Genomic DNA, 21659 nt, shown 5'->3' on the forward strand with positions numbered 1-21659 from the left:
CCTTCCTCATAGTATCACTACACTCTGTATATACTTCTATACCAACTGCACCATCCTCAGCCCTATAACTCCATCTCAACAGGTCCAGCAAACCAGTCCACAAGGATATTTGTTCCCCTCAGAATCAGGTGTAACCCATCCTCTTTGTACACCTAGAAGAGATCTCAATGACCCAGAAATCAGAAACCCTGCCCCCTACACCAGTTTCTCAGCCACACATTCATCTGCCAAATCATCCGATTCTTAACCTCAGTGCAACTGGCACAGGCACCAATCCAGAGATTACTGTCTTGGAGGTCCTGTTTTTCAACTTTCTACCTCGCTCCTTAAAATCTCTCTTCAGAACCTCATCCTGTTTCCTATCTATGTTGTTGGTACTAACGTGTATGACTTCCAGCTGCCCATTCTCCCTCTTCAGAATACTGTGGATTCGATCTGAGACTTCCCTGACCCAGGCACCTGTGAGGCAACATATCATTTAGGTGTCTCTTTGACATCCACAGAATCTCCTATCACTACTGTAGCTCTGTTCTCCCCCTTCCAGTTATTGTGGCTTCCCCCTGTTAGGTCATAGTCCTCAACAGTATCCAAAGCGGTATACTTATTATTGAGGGCTGGAGGGCTTCTCTGCATTGGCTGCCAAATCTCTTTCCCTCTCCTGACAGTCACCCAGGTATCTGCCTCCCGCAACTTAAGGGTGACCGACTACCTCTCTGTAGCTCCTACACATCTCATTCTTCCGTATGAGATGAAGGTAATCGAGCTGTAGCTCTAGTTCCCCTCTAAATGAGTGGGTATTTTACTCCACAGAGGATGATTGGGGGTCTGAAAGAAATGGTTGTGGTAGATACTGTCACAGCAGGTTAAGGAACATCGGTACAAATACTTGAATGCCAATGCGGATAAATGGGATTATTGTAGTGTTGACATGGTGAGTGACACCCACCGCCTGTGTGCGTGCTGGGGCCCGCAGATGCACACCTCGCATTTAAAGTGCAAGAGTCAGTGGATCAGGCATATTTCGGGACGCAGCGCGGGTCCTTCGTATCCAACCGGAAGTCCATGTGGTGGTCGCGTTGCCGCCTGCCTGCTTATCGCATGGTTGCCGCCAGGATGAGCGGGGCGGTCGGCGGCGATAAACGGAAAGGGCTGGAGGAGGAGCCGGGAGTCAGGCAACCCCCGACCAAAAAGCAGCGGAGCAAGAAGGGCAAGAACGGCCGGCCGGGCGAACGCTACGTGCCCCCGCCCAGCAAGAAGAATCTGGGTGTCAGCTTCAGTCATCAGCACTTCAGCGGTGAGTGCGGGCGGGCCCCAGTGGAGCACCAGAAATCGTCTCGTTGTTTCACGGTGACCTCTGTAGTGGTGAGAGAGGGCCGAAACTGAGTAGTAAATGGTTTCATTAGCGAGAGTGCGGGTGGGCTTCGGCAGCTCCGCACCGAATTTTAAACGTCTCGTTTATTTATTTTAATCTGATCCCTCTAATTTCATGGTTTTGAATGCACTTCTTTCCCAACTGCGATCTTCCTACACACATCGAGGCCCGTCACCCTCCCGCCCCGCACTACCTGCCCCGCTCCTGGTTCATTACCTTGATCGCTCCTGCCCTTCACTTCCTGAGCCCCTTCCATCTCACTTTGCCTCACTCCACTCCCCTTGCCCTGATGCTGCACTGTGTGGTCAGGAGCCCAGCCAGGCCTGAGACCAAAGAAGTCTGCTCGCCTCCCCGCCCGCTCCTAGCAGATCCCACCATGCGATGTGACACCATCAGTTTACTGCTCCCTCCTTGAGCCTTTCGCAGTACTTCACACGGTTTGGGACCACAGCCAGCCCCAGTGGACGGCACAGCAGTTTAAAGCGCTGGGTGGGACGGGGTTGTCACTTTGCCCTGTTTCTGGTAGTTGAGCCCTCCAGGGCACCTTACATGCTTCAGCAGCTCTTCCTCTCAGTTCTTCTGGGTTTCGACATACTGCCACCCCTCATGGGAACTGAGCCTGGTGAGGGTGCTGTCTGAGCTCTGGATGGTAGAGGTTTACCAGACCTTGAAGACCTGCCCTGTCAGTCCATCTTGTGTGCTTGCTACTTGTTGCTGAAGCACAAGCTTTTCCTTCATCTTGAAGGGACCCATTTGTCTCTCATCCTCTTAGTCTGTGTCAGAGGAACAGGCCGTTTACCCAAAATGGCTCATGCTAATTCCATGCTCCCCCTGGCCTCCAAATGCCCGATGACTTCATTTCCAATCTTGATTCTCCCACTGGCTTGGGGTGGGTTTACCCATCTGGTAAACAGCTACCTGCCCTCCCTCGGTCTCATTCCCATCTGCTCTCCGAGTGAGGGATTGGCGGCAAAAGCTGGGGCTCCTGCTGAAGTGGCAACACTCCAAACCCTGGATCCCAGCTGGTTGCTCTTCCGGATGCAGACCCAGTCCATCCACGATCTGTGAGTGTCTAGACGGGGTATCAAGGTGGTGTGTGCTGGGGTCTGTCTGCTTGGTGATACTGCTTCCCGCTTCTCCCTCAGAGACGGAGTATTACTTCGAGCATGGACTGAGGAAGGTCCTTCCTTACTACTTTGACTTCCAGACCTACTGCAAGGGCCGCTGGGTGGGGAAGACCCTGCGCGATGTCTTCAGTACGGAGTTTCGGGTGGAGCCCATCGAGTACTATACAGAGGCAGCCAAAGCGGGCAGAATCCGGCTCAACGAGCAACCCGCCAACCTCGATACCATCTTAAAGGTACGACAACGGTCAGCTGTTCAGTGCAGCTCACGTCACCTCTCAGTGGCCGGTCAAGGTCAACGGGAAACCCTTTATATTTTACAGCAGTCGTGCGTGACTGTGTTCAATGTTTGCAGTGGGTCATATGCATTTGTCAGTGACGGATGTGCCTATACCTCATTGGTGAGGGGTGTGCCCGTGCTTTCCCCTGTCGGTGGGGGGGGGGGGGGGGAGAGTACCTGCATCTTGTCATTGGGAGTTGTGCCGATACCTTTCCTTGTCTGGGGGACTTGCTCCCATGAGTGCAAATCGTCCGGATGTTCAAGTTTAATTGTCATACAATCATACAGCTAAACAAAGCAGCTTTCCTCCAGGGCCAAGGTGCAAGACACGGTATCAATTGTTACACACGCACAAAGCACATGTCAGTATGACAGAAGAAAAACATACAATTATAGAAAGTAATATTATATAAATAATAACACAGCCGGAGTCTGAGTGTCCTGGCCTGCAGATTGATTGTGGATAGATGTTGTTGAGAGTCACTTCTTCGCGAGCCCATAGCCATTGGTCATCACGCATATGCAGCCAGAGATGAACATAATCCAGCTTGTCTTCAACGAGTGAACACTGGAGGGCAGCACCAACGGGAGGGGCCGCCGCCTTCTCTCCCCCCCTCCCCCCCAAAGCATGGAATCCAGTGGCACACAGCCAGCTCCGGCGATCCCTTCCACAGCGGCCGCAGTAGGCGACCCTGAGGAATGAGGGCCTCATCCACTCAATAACCGAAGCAATGCTGCCCCCGCCATTGGTCTTGCCAATGAACCAGTGAATCAGACATGCAATGTTCTGCGTTACCACTGTCCAACAGGGTCTTGTGATCACACCAAAATGTCAAGACACATCGTGTTGGAATGTGCACTGCTACAACATGATGTGCTCACTGTTATCCAGTGATTATCATTCGGCTGTATCTGTAGTCTTAGATGGAGAAAAGACACAAGATTGAGCTGTTGCTCCAGAGGGGCTGCTGTGTCTGAGTGAATGCCATGTTAATAGCAACGTATGTTAAGTACTGCTAGATAATCATACCACTGTTGTGAGCGGTGTCTGATCATTCTCTCGGGCCCATTTAGTTTTCTCTCTGTCACTGGGTGAAGGCTTCCCTGCCCTGTAACCCTCAGGTGGCAGTCGACCTGGGCTGCGAGTGATTGGTGCCACAATCTCTCCAGGGCACTAAGGATACCAGAAAGGCAGTGGGTGTGACGAGGCTGGTGAGGAACTCAACTGTGGTAGATTGAGGCAGGAACCCAGACACTGTGTTTATGTTTGTGAATGCTGTGTGGGTCCCTGCCTCAATATACCACAGGTGAGTCCCTCACTAATCCAGACCTGCCTACTACCATTTTATCTCTTTGTTTTTGAAGAAGGTTTAGAACTCAGAACAGAATGAACATCAACAGGCCTTTTGGCCCACCACATCTGTGCTCACCATGAAACTAATCTAACTGTGCCTGCATGTACGTGGTCGATATCCCTCTGCTCCCAATTTGTTCACATCTGTCTAAATTGCTCTCTTATCTGCTGTCACCACTTCCCTGGCAGCACTTTTGAGACACCTGACACTCTCTTAAAAATTAATTCTACTCTGTACATCTCCTTTAAACTTCACCCCTCTCATTCAAAAATTATGTCCTCTAGTAGTTGACATCTATCCTCGCGGGGTGGGGGGTGGGGGTAATGCCTACCATATCTATGCCTCTCATAATTTCATGAACTTGTATCGGGCTACTCTTCAGCCTCTGAAACTCCAGAGAAGTCATTGTAAATTCATTCAGCCTCTCCAATCCAGGCAATGTTCTGGTGACCGCCCTCTCCAAAGATTCCACGTGCTTCCTGTAATGTGATGAACTGTACACAATACTCCCAAGTGTGGCCGCACCTATATGTTTATACAGCTGTAATGTGCCTTGCTGACATCTCAGCTCAGTGCCCCTACTGATGAAGGTAAGTATGCCCCACACCACATTTTCACTATCTACTTCCAGTGAGCTGAAACATCATACTCCCCCGGGCCCTGCTGTTTACTGTATGCCGTCCTCTTGCACAACCTCCCAAAATCTATCACCTCACACTTGACTGTATTTCTCCACTCAAATTTCCAGCTGATCTATATCCTTTGACAACCTCTCCACAGTTCCACAATCTTCACGTCATCTACAAATGTTGAACTCAGCTTTGACTTTTCAGCCTTCTAACCGGGCCACTGACACTTTAATCTGTATCATTACTATCTATGACCAATGTGAGGTCACAGCACTGATCATCACAGTCGTGGACTTCCAATCAGAGAACACTTCACCACCACCACCCTCTCTCTTCTCTTAAGCCAGTTTTCAGTTTAACCTACCAGCTTGCTGTGGATCTTATGGGATTTTCTGGGCTAGTTTATTTATGTACAAGATGATCTTCAGTCCCAACTACCCCCACCGGATGCCTGAAGATCAGAGTGGGCTAAAGTGAAATCAGAATGTGAGGAGCAGCCCCTTCAAATGCTGGAAGAGGGCTCTAACATCTCATGTTGATCATATACCGGTAGCTGGAACGCAGACTCTTCCAGACCATTGAAATGACAGACAGCCTGGGAGTCCATGAACTATAAAGACTTGTTTGGCACTGTTCTGTGCAACACTTCCACTCAAGGGCCCAGAAGACTCCCTTATAGACTGTCCTTTTGCTGCTGTTGATCCTGGACCTTCGGTGGAAGCAGTGGGGTTGACGTTTGCTTGCTTAAATTAAAGCACGCTCTTTGCCTTTTTCCAGGACAATGATTTCATGCGGAACACAGTGCACAGGCACGAGCCGCCAGTCACTGCCCAGCCAATTGCGATTCTGAGCCAGAACGAGGACCTGGTTGTGGTGGATAAGCCAGCTTCAATCCCCGTCCACCCCTGTGGCCGATTCCGACACAACACTGTTATCTTCATCCTGGGCAAGGAGTACAATCTGAACGAGCTTCACACCATTCACCGCTTGGACCGGCTCACATCCGGAGTCCTCATGTTTGCCCGGACATTGGAGGTCTCCAAGAAAATTGATCAACAGGTCCGAGAGAGACAGGTACGTGCATACAAGGGCAGGCTTGGTTCAGGATGAATCTCATAAGCAGCTATGAATCTAGGATTATACCACACTGAACTAAATTTATACAAGTACCAGTAAACTCCTGTTGAGCCAGGGACTTTCATAGCCCTGACATCTTGAACAGTGAAGTACGTCATCCCACAGTCACTGTTTCAATTCCCGTAGTACTGGAATTGTGTTCTGCCCTTCAGAATGGGAGCCAAGCCCATCTCTCAGCCCAGGTCCTCCCCTCATGGAGTCTGAGAGAATCTAAAATTCATAGATACAGGCCTTGTGGCACTTGACATCGCTACTGACCATCGTGTCTCTACACTAATCCCCGTGACCCTCGGCATCACTACTGACCACCGTGTGTCCATACTAATCCCCGTGACCCTCGGCATCGCTACTGACCATCGTGTGTCCGTAATAATCCCCGTGACCCTCGGCATCGCTACTGACCACCGTGTGTCCGTACTAATCCCCGTGACCCTCGGCATCGCTACTGACCATCGTGTGTCTACACTAATCCCCGTGACCCTCGGCATCGCTACTGACCACCGTGTGTCCCTACTAATCCCCGTGACCCTCGGCATCGCTACTGACCACCGTGTGTCTATACTAATCCCCGTGACCCTCGGCATCGCTACTGACCACCGTGTGTCCGTACTAATCCCCGTGACCCTCGGCATCGCTACTGACCACCGTCTGTCTATACTAATCCCCGTGACCCTCGGCATCGCTACTGACCACCGTGTGTCCGTACTAATCCCCGTGACCCTCGGCATCGCTACTGACCACCGTGTGTCAGTACTAATCCCCATGACCCTCGGCATCGCTACTGACCACCGTGTGTCCGTACTAATCCCCGTGACCCTCGGCATCGCTACTGACCACCGTGTGTCCGTACTAATCCCCGTGACCCTCGGCATCGCTACTGACCACCGTGTGTCCGTACTAATCCCCGTGACCCTCGGCATCGCTACTGACCACCGTGTGTCCCTACTAATCCCCGTGACCCTCGGCATCGCTACTGACCACCGTCTGTCTATACTAATCCCCGTGACCCTCGGCATCGCTACTGACCACCGTGTGTCCGTACTAATCCCCGTGACCCTCGGCATCGCTACTGACCACCGTCTGTCTATACTAATCCCCGTGACCCTCGGCATCGCTACTGACCACCGTGTGTCCGTACTAATCCCCGTGACCCTCGGCATCGCTACTGACCACCGTCTGTCTATACTAATCCCCGTGACCCTCGGCATCGCTACTGACCACCGTGTGTCCGTACTAATCCCCGTGACCCTCGGCATCGCTACTGACCACCGTGTGTCCGTACTAATCCCCGTGACCCTCGGCATCGCTACTGACCACCGTGTGTCCGTACTAATCCCCGTGACCCTCGGCATCGCTACTGACCACCGTGTGTCCGTACTAATCCCCGTGACCCTCGGCATCGCTACTGACCACCGTGTGTCCGTACTAATCCCCGTGACCCTCGGCATCGCTACTGACCACCGTGTGTCTGTACTAATCCCCGTGACCCTCGGCATCGCTACTGACCACCGTGTGTCTGTACTAATCCCCGTGACCCTCGGCATCGCTACTGACCACCGTGTGTCTGTACTAATCCCCGTGACCCTCGGCATCGCTACTGACCACCGTGTGTCAGTACTAATCCCCGTGACCCTCGGCATCGCTACTGACCACCGTGTGTCCGTACTAATCCCCGTGACCCTCGGCATCGCTACTGACCACCGTGTGTCCGTACTAATCCCCGTGACCCTCGGCATCGCTACTGACCACCGTGTGTCCGTACTAATCCCCGTGACCCTCGGCATCGCTACTGACCACCGTGTGTCCGTACTAATCCCCGTGACCCTCGGCATCGCTACTGACCACCGTGTGTCCGTACTAATCCCCGTGACCCTCGGCATCGCTACTGACCACCGTGTGTCCGTACTAATCCCCGTGACCCTCGGCATCGCTACTGACCACCGTGTGTCCGTACTAATCCCCGTGACCCTCGGCATCGCTACTGACCACCGTGTGTCCGTACTAATCCCCGTGACCCTCGGCATCGCTACTGACCACCGTGTGTCCGTACTAATCCCCGTGACCCTCGGCATCGCTACTGACCACCGTGTGTCCGTACTAATCCCCGTGACCCTCGGCATCGCTACTGACCACCGTGTGTCCGTACTAATCCCCGTGACCCTCGGCATCGCTACTGACCACCGTGTGTCCGTACTAATCCCCGTGACCCTCGGCATCGCTACTGACCACCGTGTGTCCGTACTAATCCCCGTGACCCTCGGCATCGCTACTGACCACCGTGTGTCCGTACTAATCCCCGTGACCCTCGGCATCGCTACTGACCACCGTGTGTCCGTACTAATCCCAGTGACCCTCGGCATCGCTACTGACCACCGTGTGTCCGTACTAATCCCCGTGACCCTCGGCATCGCTACTGACCACCGTGTGTCCGTACTAATCCCCGTGACCCTCGGCATCGCTACTGACCACCGTGTGTCCGTACTAATCCCCGTGACCCTTGGCATCGCTACTGACCACCGTGTGTCCGTACTAATCCCCGTGACCCTCGGCATCGCTACTGACCACCGTGTGTCCGTACTAATCCCCGTGACCCTCGGCATCGCTACTGACCACCGTGTGTCCGTACTAATCCCCGTGACCCTCGGCATCGCTACTGACCACCGTGTGTCCATACTAATCCCCGTGACCCTCGGCATCGCTACTGACCATCGTGTGTCCGTAATAATCCCCGTGACCCTCGGCATCGCTACTGACCACCGTGTGTCCGTACTAATCCCCGTGACCCTCGGCATCGCTACTGACCACCGTGTGTCTACACTAATCCCCGTGACCCTCGGCATCGCTACTGACCACCGTGTGTCCCTACTAATCCCCGTGACCCTCGGCATCGCTACTGACCACCGTGTGTCTATACTAATCCCCGTGACCCTCGGCATCGCTACTGACCACCGTGTGTCCGTACTAATCCCCGTGACCCTCGGCATCGCTACTGACCACCGTGTGTCTGTACTAATCCCCGTGACCCTCGGCATCGCTACTGACCACCGTGTGTCTGTACTAATCCCCGTGACCCTCGGCATCGCTACTGACCACCGTGTGTCAGTACTAATCCCCGTGACCCTCGGCATCGCTACTGACCACCGTGTGTCCGTACTAATCCCCGTGACCCTCGGCATCGCTACTGACCACCGTGTGTCCGTACTAATCCCCGTGACCCTCGGCATCGCTACTGACCACCGTGTGTCCGTACTAATCCCCGTGACCCTCGGCATCGCTACTGACCACCGTGTGTCCGTACTAATCCCCGTGACCCTCGGCATCGCTACTGACCACCGTGTGTCCGTACTAATCCCCGTGACCCTCGGCATCGCTACTGACCACCGTGTGTCCGTACTAATCCCCGTGACCCTCGGCATCGCTACTGACCACCGTGTGTCCGTACTAATCCCCGTGACCCTCGGCATCGCTACTGACCACCGTGTGTCCGTACTAATCCCCGTGACCCTCGGCATCGCTACTGACCACCGTGTGTCCGTACTAATCCCCGTGACCCTCGGCATCGCTACTGACCACCGTGTGTCCGTACTAATCCCCGTGACCCTCGGCATCGCTACTGACCACCGTGTGTCCGTACTAATCCCCGTGACCCTCGGCATCGCTACTGACCACCGTGTGTCCGTACTAATCCCCGTGACCCTCGGCATCGCTACTGACCACCGTGTGTCCGTACTAATCCCCGTGACCCTCGGCATCGCTACTGACCACCGTGTGTCCGTACTAATCCCCGTGACCCTCGGCATCGCTACTGACCACCGTGTGTCCGTACTAATCCCAGTGACCCTCGGCATCGCTACTGACCACCGTGTGTCCGTACTAATCCCCGTGACCCTCGGCATCGCTACTGACCACCGTGTGTCCGTACTAATCCCCGTGACCCTCGGCATCGCTACTGACCACCGTGTGTCCGTACTAATCCCCGTGACCCTCGGCATCGCTACTGACCACCGTGTGTCCGTACTAATCCCCGTGACCCTCGGCATCGCTACTGACCACCGTGTGTCTACACTAATCCCCGTGACCCTCGGCATCGCTACTGACCACCGTGTGTCCCTACTAATCCCCGTGACCCTCGGCATCGCTACTGACCACCGTGTGTCTATACTAATCCCCGTGACCCTCGGCATCGCTACTGACCACCGTGTGTCCGTACTAATCCCCGTGACCCTCGGCATCGCTACTGACCACCGTGTGTCTGTACTAATCCCCGTGACCCTCGGCATCGCTACTGACCACCGTGTGTCCGTACTAATCCCCGTGACCCTCGGCATCGCTACTGACCACCGTGTGTCAGTACTAATCCCCGTGACCCTCGGCATCGCTACTGACCACCGTGTGTCCGTACTAATCCCCGTGACCCTCGGCATCGCTACTGACCACCGTGTGTCCGTACTAATCCCCGTGACCCTCGGCATCGCTACTGACCACCGTGTGTCCGTACTAATCCCCGTGACCCTCGGCATCGCTACTGACCACCGTGTGTCCGTACTAATCCCCGTGACCCTCGGCATCGCTACTGACCACCGTGTGTCTGTACTAATCCCCGTGACCCTCGGCATCGCTACTGACCACCGTGTGTCTGTACTAATCCCCGTGACCCTCGGCATCGCTACTGACCACCGTGTGTCTCTACTAATCCCCGTGACCCTCGGCATCGCTACTGACCACCGTGTGTCCGTACTAATCCCCGTGACCCTCGGCATCGCTACTGACCACCGTGTGTCCGTACTAATCCCCGTGACCCTCGGCATCGCTACTGACCACCGTGTGTCCGTACTAATCCCCGTGACCCTCGGCATCGCTACTGACCACCGTGTGTCCGTACTAATCCCCGTGACCCTCGGCATCGCTACTGACCACCGTGTGTCTACACTAATCCCCGTGACCCTCGGCATCGCTACTGACCACCGTGTGTCCCTACTAATCCCCGTGACCCTCGGCATCGCTACTGACCACCGTGTGTCTATACTAATCCCCGTGACCCTCGGCATCGCTACTGACCACCGTGTGTCCGTACTAATCCCCGTGACCCTCGGCATCGCTACTGACCACCGTGTGTCTGTACTAATCCCCGTGACCCTCGGCATCGCTACTGACCACCGTGTGTCTGTACTAATCCCCGTGACCCTCGGCATCGCTACTGACCACCGTGTGTCAGTACTAATCCCCGTGACCCTCGGCATCGCTACTGACCACCGTGTGTCCGTACTAATCCCCGTGACCCTCGGCATCGCTACTGACCACCGTGTGTCCGTACTAATCCCCGTGACCCTCGGCATCGCTACTGACCACCGTGTGTCCGTACTAATCCCCGTGACCCTCGGCATCGCTACTGACCACCGTGTGTCCGTACTAATCCCCGTGACCCTCGGCATCGCTACTGACCACCGTGTGTCCGTACTAATCCCCGTGACCCTCGGCATCGCTACTGACCACCGTGTGTCCGTACTAATCCCCGTGACCCTCGGCATCGCTACTGACCACCGTGTGTCCGTACTAATCCCCGTGACCCTCGGCATCGCTACTGACCACCGTGTGTCCGTACTAATCCCCGTGACCCTCGGCATCGCTACTGACCACCGTGTGTCCGTACTAATCCCCGTGACCCTCGGCATCGCTACTGACCACCGTGTGTCCGTACTAATCCCCGTGACCCTCGGCATCGCTACTGACCACCGTGTGTCCGTACTAATCCCCGTGACCCTCGGCATCGCTACTGACCACCGTGTGTCCGTACTAATCCCCGTGACCCTCGGCATCGCTACTGACCACCGTGTGTCCGTACTAATCCCCGTGACCCTCGGCATCGCTACTGACCACCGTGTGTCCGTACTAATCCCCGTGACCCTCGGCATCGCTACTGACCACCGTGTGTCCGTACTAATCCCAGTGACCCTCGGCATCGCTACTGACCACCGTGTGTCCGTACTAATCCCCGTGACCCTCGGCATCGCTACTGACCACCGTGTGTCCGTACTAATCCCCGTGACCCTCGGCATCGCTACTGACCACCGTGTGTCCGTACTAATCCCCGTGACCCTCGGCATCGCTACTGACCACCGTGTGTCCGTACTAATCCCCGTGACCCTCGGCATCGCTACTGACCACCGTGTGTCTACACTAATCCCCGTGACCCTCGGCATCGCTACTGACCACCGTGTGTCCCTACTAATCCCCGTGACCCTCGGCATCGCTACTGACCACCGTGTGTCTATACTAATCCCCGTGACCCTCGGCATCGCTACTGACCACCGTGTGTCCGTACTAATCCCCGTGACCCTCGGCATCGCTACTGACCACCGTGTGTCTGTACTAATCCCCGTGACCCTCGGCATCGCTACTGACCACCGTGTGTCCGTACTAATCCCCGTGACCCTCGGCATCGCTACTGACCACCGTGTGTCCGTACTAATCCCCGTGACCCTCGGCATCGCTACTGACCACCGTGTGTCTGTACTAATCCCCGTGACCCTCGGCATCGCTACTGACCACCGTGTGTCTGTACTAATCCCCGTGACCCTCGGCATCGCTACTGACCACCGTGTGTCAGTACTAATCCCCGTGACCCTCGGCATCGCTACTGACCACCGTGTGTCCGTACTAATCCCCGTGACCCTCGGCATCGCTACTGACCACCGTGTGTCCGTACTAATCCCCGTGACCCTCGGCATCGCTACTGACCACCGTGTGTCCGTACTAATCCCCGTGACCCTCGGCATCGCTACTGACCACCGTGTGTCCGTACTAATCCCCGTGACCCTCGGCATCGCTACTGACCACCGTGTGTCCGTACTAATCCCCGTGACCCTCGGCATCGCTACTGACCACCGTGTGTCCGTACTAATCCCCGTGACCCTCGGCATCGCTACTGACCACCGTGTGTCCGTACTAATCCCCGTGACCCTCGGCATCGCTACTGACCACCGTGTGTCCGTACTAATCCCCGTGACCCTCGGCATCGCTACTGACCACCGTGTGTCCGTACTAATCCCCGTGACCCTCGGCATCGCTACTGACCACCGTGTGTCCGTACTAATCCCCGTGACCCTCGGCATCGCTACTGACCACCGTGTGTCCGTACTAATCCCCGTGACCCTCGGCATCGCTACTGACCACCGTGTGTCCGTACTAATCCCCGTGACCCTCGGCATCGCTACTGACCACCGTGTGTCCGTACTAATCCCCGTGACCCTCGGCATCGCTACTGACCACCGTGTGTCCGTACTAATCCCCGTGACCCTCGGCATCGCTACTGACCACCGTGTGTCCGTACTAATCCCAGTGACCCTCGGCATCGCTACTGACCACCGTGTGTCCGTACTAATCCCCGTGACCCTCGGCATCGCTACTGACCACCGTGTGTCCGTACTAATCCCCGTGACCCTCGGCATCGCTACTGACCACCGTGTGTCCGTACTAATCCCCGTGACCCTCGGCATCGCTACTGACCACCGTGTGTCCGTACTAATCCCCGTGACCCTCGGCATCGCTACTGACCACCGTGTGTCCGTACTAATCCCCGTGACCCTCGGCATCGCTACTGACCACCGTGTGTCCGTACTAATCCCCGTGACCCTCGGCATCGCTACTGACCACCGTGTGTCCCTACTAATCCCCGTGACCCTCGGCATCGCTACTGACCACCGTGTGTCCGTACTAATCCCCGTGACCCTCGGCATCGCTACTGACCACCGTGTGTCCGTACTAATCCCCGTGACCCTCGGCATCGCTACTGGCCACCGTGTGTCCGTACTAATCCCCGTGACCCTCGGCAACGCTACTGACCACCGTGTGTCTCTACTAATCCCCGTGACCCTCGGCATCGCTACTGACCACCGTGTGTCCGTACTAATCCCCGTGACCCTCGGCATCGCTACTGACCACCGTGTGTCCGTACTAATCCCCGTGACCCTCGGCATCGCTACTGACCACCGTGTGTCCGTACTAATCCCCGTGACCCTCGACATCGCTACTGACCACCGTGTGTCCGTACTAATCCCCGTGACCCTCGGCATCGCTACTGACCACCGTGTGTCCGTACTAATCCCCGTGACCCTCGGCATCGCTACTGACCACCGTGTGTCCGTACTAATCCCCGTGACCCTCGGCATCGCTACTGACCACCGTGTGTCCGTACTAATCCCCGTGACCCTCGGCATCGCTACTGACCACCGTGTGTCCGTACTAATCCCCGTGACCCTCGGCATCGCTACTGACCACCGTGTGTCCGTACTAATCCCCGTGACCCTCGGCATCGCTACTGACCACCGTGTGTCCGTACTAATCCCCGTGACCCTCGGCATCGCTACTGACCACCGTGTGTCCGTACTAATCCCCGTGACCCTCGGCATCGCTACTGACCACCGTGTGTCCGTACTAATCCCCGTGACCCTCGGCATCGCTACTGACCACCGTGTGTCCGTACTAATCCCCGTGACCCTCGTCATCGATACTGACCACCGTGTGTCCGTACTAATCCCCGTGACCCTCGGCATCGCTACTGACCACCGTGTGTCCGTACTAATCCCCGTGACCCTCGGCATCGCTACTGACCACCGTGTGTCCGTACTAATCCCCGTGACCCTCGGCATCGCTACTGACCACCGTCTGTCTATACTAATCCCCGTGACCCTCGGCATCGCTACTGACCACCGTCTGTCTATACTAATCCCCGTGACCCTCGGCATCGCTACTGACCACCGTGTGTCTATACTAATCCCCGTGACCCTCGGCATCGCTACTGACCACCGTCTGTCTATACTAATCCCCGTGACCCTCGGCATCGCTACTGACCACCGTCTGTCTATACTAATCCCCGTGACCCTCGGCATCGCTACTGACCACCGTGTGTCCGTACTAATCCCCGTGACCCTCGGCATCGCTACTGACCACCGTGTGTCTATACTAATCCCCGTGACCCTCGGCATCGCTGCTGACCACCATGTGTCTAATCCCTGTGGCCCTCGGCATCGCTGCTGACCATCGTGTGTCTAATCCCTGTGACCCTAGGCATCGCTACTGACCACCGTGTGCCTAATCCCCATGGCCTGCATCAATTCGTAATCCCTCTATGTCCTGCTGATGAAAACACTGGACCAGATGCTGCTTAACTGTTGTTGGGTTTCTACCACCTCCTGGCAGCTCCTTCCGGATACCAATTACTCTCAACCACTTTAAACTTCCTCACTCTCACATTAAAGCTACTCCCTCTTTGTTCAGACTCTGGCTGTATAACCTATTAACATCTCTCGCAATTTTATACTCTATGTCAATTATGTCACCCATCAGCATTCTTTGCTTCAGGAAAATCAGACCCAGTCTATCCATTACTGTAATGTAGAGATTAGAACTACCCATATTTCTTGTAAATGTGGCTCATCTTTATAGGACATCCCAATTCCTGTACTCTGTGGCCTTACCAGTGAAGACCAGTGTGCCAAATGCTTTCTTCGCCCTACTTGTGTTACCCCTTTCAGGGGATTATGTATCTATATACCCCTGGGTGTCTGTGCATGCTTATTCACTTAGAGAGTGGTGCCTGCTGCTGGAAATTGCATTGGTTTGGAAAGAATTGGGATTTATTGTGCTGCCTTTTGTTGTGGAAAAGCATGGATTGCAAGAACATAGTCAAGAGCCCCTCGAGCTTGCTTCGCCATTCAATAAAAGATCCAGTCTTGGTCTCAACACCGTTATCCCGTCACATCTCTTCTCAATCAAATGCCACTCGTGTATAAAATCACGAGGTTGTTGATCAGTGGGTGGCCGCAGTCTTTTCCGCAGGATAGCGGATTCTGAAACTAGAGGGCATGGGTCTAGGGTGATAGGGAAGATCTAAATGGAGGTCTGAGGAGCAAGATTTTCCTCACAGGGCGGTGTGTATGTCGAAAGAGCTATAGACATTTACACCATTTGGGCAGGTACTTGGATAGAAAGGTGTGGAGAGAGCTGGCCAAACATGTGCAATGGCACTGGCTCAGGAAGGTATCTTTGTCAGCATCGACGATTTGGGCTAAGGAGTCCGCAGCTGTGCTCAGTGACTCTCGGACCTTCGCATAGCCTCTGCCCAGGCAGTGAGCATCTGGCTGGGATAATAGGGAGCTGACCACCATCCATTTTGTTTGTTTGGGACGTGGCAGGCTTCCTGGGGCTTAGGTTCCATAAGGTGTGCAGGTATTCCCACACCACTGCCTTTTCCCAAGTGTAACCCCTGTCCACCTCAAATCATTCCTCTCACTTCAGATTGCCCTCAAGAGTCCTTCTTATCATACGAGGGGGTCATACAATAGTCCTATAACATTGAGACAGAAGCTGTGCTTCAGCCTGATGATAGTAGATGGTTTGGTATTTTAAATCTGATGGAGGGGGGAAGAAGGGACAATGTCTGGGGTGGTGGGGTTATTAATTATGTTGGCTGCTTGACCAGTGCAGAGTACACGGGGAGACTGGTTTTCCCGGTGTACTGAGCTGTGCCCAGAACTCTGCATTTCCCTGTGATCCTGGGAGGACACGGTGAAGGAAGGAGGGGTGGGGGCAGGGGGTGCTGCTGGTCACCTCACCAACTCATTGAGCTGTTGCTGTCATTGCAGGTGCAGAAGGAGTATGTGTGCCGAGTGGAGGGGGAGTTTCCTGATGGCAACGTGATATGTGAGGAGCCCATCCTGGTGGTGTCCTACAAGGTGGGCGTATGCCGGGTGCACCCCGCGGGCAAGCCCTGCCGCACTGCCTTCCAGAGGCTGAGCTACAACGGGCGGTCCAGTGTAGTTTGCTGCCAGCCCTACACTGGCCGCACCCACCAGATTCGCGTCCACCTCCAGTACCTGGGCCACCCCATTGTCAACGACCCCGTGTACAACACCGAGGCCTGGGGCTCCCACCGTGCCAGAGGGGGGAGGCTGGACAAGACAGATGAGGAGTTGCTGAGAGACCTGGTGGAGCTTCACCGGCAGCGGGAGAGCCTCGACCTGCTGGATCTCCCGGATGAACAACGGCCCGGGGCCAGGGGGGGCGTGGAGGGGATCACTGGCGGGGGTGGAGACCCCACACAGCTGCTGGGGTCAGTGAAGGACAATCTATGTGGAGAGTGTCGGCTGGTCAGGAAAGACCCCTCTCCCGAGGACCTGGTCATGTATCTGCACGCGCTACGGTACACGGGGCCAGATTGGGAGTATTCCTCCACGCTGCCCGCCTGGGCTGCAGCAGACTGGGACCAGAACTGAACAATATTGGCCCACTGCTGGTCCGTATGTGCGCCTGTGCGGGAGTGTTATACCATGAGGCATCAGGCTGCCTTGTGTGAGCGACTGCTTACGGCGGCCTTCCCTGCACTGCAGGAGGTTGTTTTCTGGCCGTGATGTGTCTCGGTGGCTGATTGTGTTACCGTGGCCACGAGCCTGAGATTGGTGGTCCGGACGAGAGGTACCAGTGCTTGGGAATCTGGCCAGGAAGGAATGGGCTCAGTACTGATGCATTTTGCAGTAGAACACTCACTTACTGGACTGTGGAACTGATGGATTGGACCCAGCCCGCATCCTAGGTCCCTGTACTGCTGCTAGGAGCAGGGGAATGATGAGCTCAACACCTTCTCCAATCATTCCTACAGCTTTACTGGTCGGGTGGATCTGACGTGGTATCCCTGATGCCTATTAGCTGCTGAGACTGATGGTTCCACAGTATTTCGTGTATTTGTTGTTACTCCTTGTTTTTGGCTACACGATCTGTAAAGGTAAAATAGAGTAATGTCAAGAAAACCCTGGGCTGTGGTGTCAAAGTGATTCCAGCGATGACAAAGTAGAAGGAAAAAGGTGGTTGGTGTACGGAATGGTCACTTACACAGGGTCGAGAAGCCAAGAGCTGCTCACACACCCAGGCCTTCTGACTGTGAGGTGATGTTCTTGGTTTTCCAACAGGTTGCATGTCCTGATTTATATTGAAAGACATTTGTATGCATGACACCCAGGGAGATCGTAGCGTAGACACGTACATCTAGAGAGATCGTGGCATATGCGAGTACATCAGGGTAGAACAAAAGGGAAGGAAAAAATCAGCCTACAGCATCAATTTTAATATCACCAGCATATGTTGTGAAATTTGTTTTGTGGCAGTAGTACAGTGCAAAACATAATTTTAAAACTGCAAATTACAGTATATTAAAAAGTTAAATTAGTGGAAAAAGAGGGTGAAAAAGAGTGAGGTAGTGGGTAGAGTTTATGGGTTCTATTTCCATTCAGAAATCTGATGGCAGAAGAGAAAAAGCTGTTCCTGAATCGTTGAGTGTGTGTCTTCAGGCTCCCGTACTTCCTTGCTGATGAAAGCAGAATATAATGTAATTACACAGTAAATAAAGTGCAGAAAGACAGACAAGGGCACAGTGAGGTTGACTGAGAGATCAAGTGTTCATCCTTACTGTACTCTTGAATGGGCCTCTTATGGAGCAGAGGGACATCACCCACTGCTGTTAGACCTGCATTTTACTCATCTCTCTGACCCCGCTATTGCCAGACTAACTTGGCAATAGCACTGCATTAACACTGCAGCCTCCAGATCCAATTCTTACTCCTGTCTGACTGATGACAGATCCATTCCCACAAATACCCCTGGTTAACAACCACAGGATTATTAACCACAGCTGTGTGGGTGGTGGAGGAAAGGGGGGGATCAGAAGTAGTGGGGGTAGTTTGGTGGAATGAGGGGGATTCCTAAAGTGTGGTGATAATCTACTTTAGACACACAACTTCCCCAACTAGGCCACAGTTCAGTACTCTTGTGCTTTTGTAGGAAACCCAGGCCGGGGCTGTGGATAGTCAGAGTGGTAGACCACTCCACGGTACCCAGCCGCTGCTACTGTTGGTGATACTGACTTATTTGGTTATCTGGTCAATGGAGATCTCCTGGGTTCAATGTAGGGAACTCGGCCATGATGTGGTTATTGTCTGACACTTGTGTGCATAGAGATTTAGGAAGTTATGGGTCAAATGCTGGCAACTAACACCAGTTTGGGTAGGGCATCTTGGTCAGTGGGGACCAGCTGGCCCAAAGGCTCTTTGACTCTATGGTATCAGCTTGGTGCTTGGGAGGCCCTTGGCTTTCTCTCTGAACACTCACTGCACCTGATGCTATAACAAGCTTGGTCCAAGTGGTGGTGTGCTGGAGTCCATACTCTCTGATCCTTCCCCTCAGTGAGTCAGCCCCATGGCTTCGTGTGGACAATCTGCCTGTGTTGGCTGGGAAGAGCAGTGAGGCTGTTCATCACTGAGACCTGGCACTCGGGGCACTCAGAGAGAGCTGGCCATTGATGGGCAGCTCCGTGTTTGATAAGCTACCTGGTCTCTCTCAGCAGCTGCTGACTTTCCCTCTTTGCCAGCTTAGATATTTCTCTTTGGTGATGAGCTCTAAACGCAGAGCCAGCCCCTGAACTGGGATGGGGAAGCTAGGTGTGTGTGGAAAGCACGCTGCCAGTATTGTGGTACCTTCACAATCACCTTTTCAGCTCCAAGTCCAGCCATGCACCCCTTCCTTGGAAGACACCCTGAGCACAAAGTAGGTACCAGATTATTGTAAATGTTTGAGAGGTTGGGGTTAACTCCCTGCTCTGTTTTATGTCTTTTACCTCTACTGGAAAGTGCAGAAACAGGGAAAATAGCCGCAACCCCAATTATGCAGCATTCCCTCAGGCCCACGCTGGGTCTGCCAAAGTCTTCCAGCTCAGACCTCTAGAGTAGGACTCACACTCAAAATTCACTGACATTTAACAAGCTAATCTCGACACAAGGAACCTCAGATTGTGTGTTCCTGCACCAACAGGTGAAATTCCATGGATCTGCAATAGTTTCCTCATGGATTGAACCCGATCTGACTTGAGAGTAGAGGGCTGATCCCTGAGTGTCACACCTCCACTTGTGAAATCAGTCCAAACCAGACATTGCCTTTTGTATGTGAATAATCAAAGAGGCAAATGTTGAAAATCTGAAATAAAATGGGAATAGCTGTAGTTCAGTAGTTCAGGCAGTATCTGTAGCAAAGGGAATGGAGATACAGTGTCTACAAAAAGTATTCACCCCCCCCCCCATGTTCTACAACATTGACTCACAGTGCATTTAACTTGGCTTTTTTGGCACTGATCAACAGAAAAGGACTTTTGTGTCAAAGAGAAAATGGGTCTCTGCAAAGTGATCTAAGTTAATTACAAATATAAAATACAAAATAATTGATTGTGTAAGTATTCATTCCCCTTCAAGTCAGATGCACCTTTGGCAGCAATTACAGCCTGGAGTCTGTGTGGATAGGTCTCTATCAGCTTTGCACATCTGGACGCTGCAATTTTCCCCCTTTTTTTTACAAAACTGTTCAAGCTGTGTCAAATTGCATGAGGATTGTTGGTGAATAGCCCTTTTCAAGTCCAGTTGCAAATTCTCAATTGGATTGAGGTCTGGACTCTGACTTGACCACTCCAGGACGTTAACTTTGTTGCTTGAAAGCTATTCCTATCTAGCTTTATGCTTGGAAAACAAACTTCTCCCAAGTCGCAGTTCTCTTGCAGACTGCATCAGGATTTCCCTGTATTTTACTGCATTTATTTTACCCTCTACCTTCACAAGCTTTCCAGAGCCTGTTGCAGTGAAGCATCCCCACAGCGTGATGCAGCCACCACCATTTTTTAACAGTAGGGTTAGGGTAGGGATGGTGTGTTTTTGATTATGTGCATATGTTTGGGTTATGCCAAACATACTGTTTACTCTGATGGTCAGAAAGCTCAATTTTGGTTTCATCAGACCATAGAATCTTCTTCCAGCTGACTTCAGAGTCTCCCACATGCCTGCTGGCAAATTCTAGCTGAGATTTCAAGTCAGTTTTTTTCAACAGTGGTTTTCTCTCTGTCACTCCCATAAAGCTGCGACTGGTGAAGCACGCAGGCAACAGTTGTATGCACAGTCTCTTCCATCTCAGCCGCTGAAACTTGCAACTCCTACACGGTTGTCATAGATCTCATGGTGGCCTCCCTCACTAGTCCCCTTCTGGCATGGTCACTCAGTTTTTGAGGACGGCTTGCTCTGGGCAGATTTACAGCTTTGCCATATTCTTTCCATTTGTTGATGATTGAGTTAACTGTACTAAGGGATAGTCAGTGACTTGGAAATGTTCTTGTATCCATCTCCTGACTTGTGCTTTTCAATAACATTTTGGTGGAGTTGCTGAGAGTGTTCTTTTGTCTTTGTGGTGTAGTTTTTGCCAGGATACTGACTCACCAGCAGTTGGATCTTCCAGATACAGGTGTATTTCTACCACAATCAATTGAAACACCTTGACTGGACACGGTGATTTCCATATAATTATGTGACTTCTAAAACCAGTTGGCAAATGATGACTTGGTGTGTCATACTAATAAAAGATCTTTTTTTTTCACTTTGACATGAAAGAGTCTTTTTCTGTTGATCAGTGTCAAAAAAGCCAAATTAAATCCACTATGATTCAATGTTGTAAAACTGAAAACTTTCCGGGGGGAGGTGAATACTTTTGTTGAAGACCTGCCAAATAGTTTGGGAAGTATGGGGAGAAATGTGAGGTTTTAACTCTGCAGATGCTAAGTGTTTACAGCATTTTCTGGTTGGTTTCCTTTCCCAAGCTGCAGCTCTGAAACCTCTCAGTTGTACCACTGTAACTACTCTGCCAGTTCCAGAATGTGTCTTGTCACTACTGTCCCAGGTTGAA

At 53.2% G+C, this 21659-nt stretch overlaps 1 protein-coding gene across 1 annotated transcript; it reads left to right on the forward strand.

Annotated features, from left to right (window-relative positions):
• Window positions 1-1036: 1036 nt before the first annotated feature.
• Window positions 1037-21353, forward strand: rpusd2 (RNA pseudouridine synthase domain containing 2). Its single transcript, XM_059952943.1, has 4 exons — window positions 1037-1294; window positions 2518-2732; window positions 5538-5834; window positions 16541-21353. Exons 1-4 carry the CDS (start codon window positions 1063-1065, stop codon window positions 17168-17170), a joined length of 1374 nt encoding a protein of 457 aa, XP_059808926.1. The 5' UTR covers window positions 1037-1062; the 3' UTR covers window positions 17171-21353.
• Window positions 21354-21659: the final 306 nt, after the last annotated feature.

The sequence above is a fragment of the Hypanus sabinus genome, chromosome 2 (genome assembly GCF_030144855.1).
Source record: "Hypanus sabinus isolate sHypSab1 chromosome 2, sHypSab1.hap1, whole genome shotgun sequence".
Taxonomy (NCBI): Eukaryota; Metazoa; Chordata; class Chondrichthyes; order Myliobatiformes; family Dasyatidae; genus Hypanus; species Hypanus sabinus.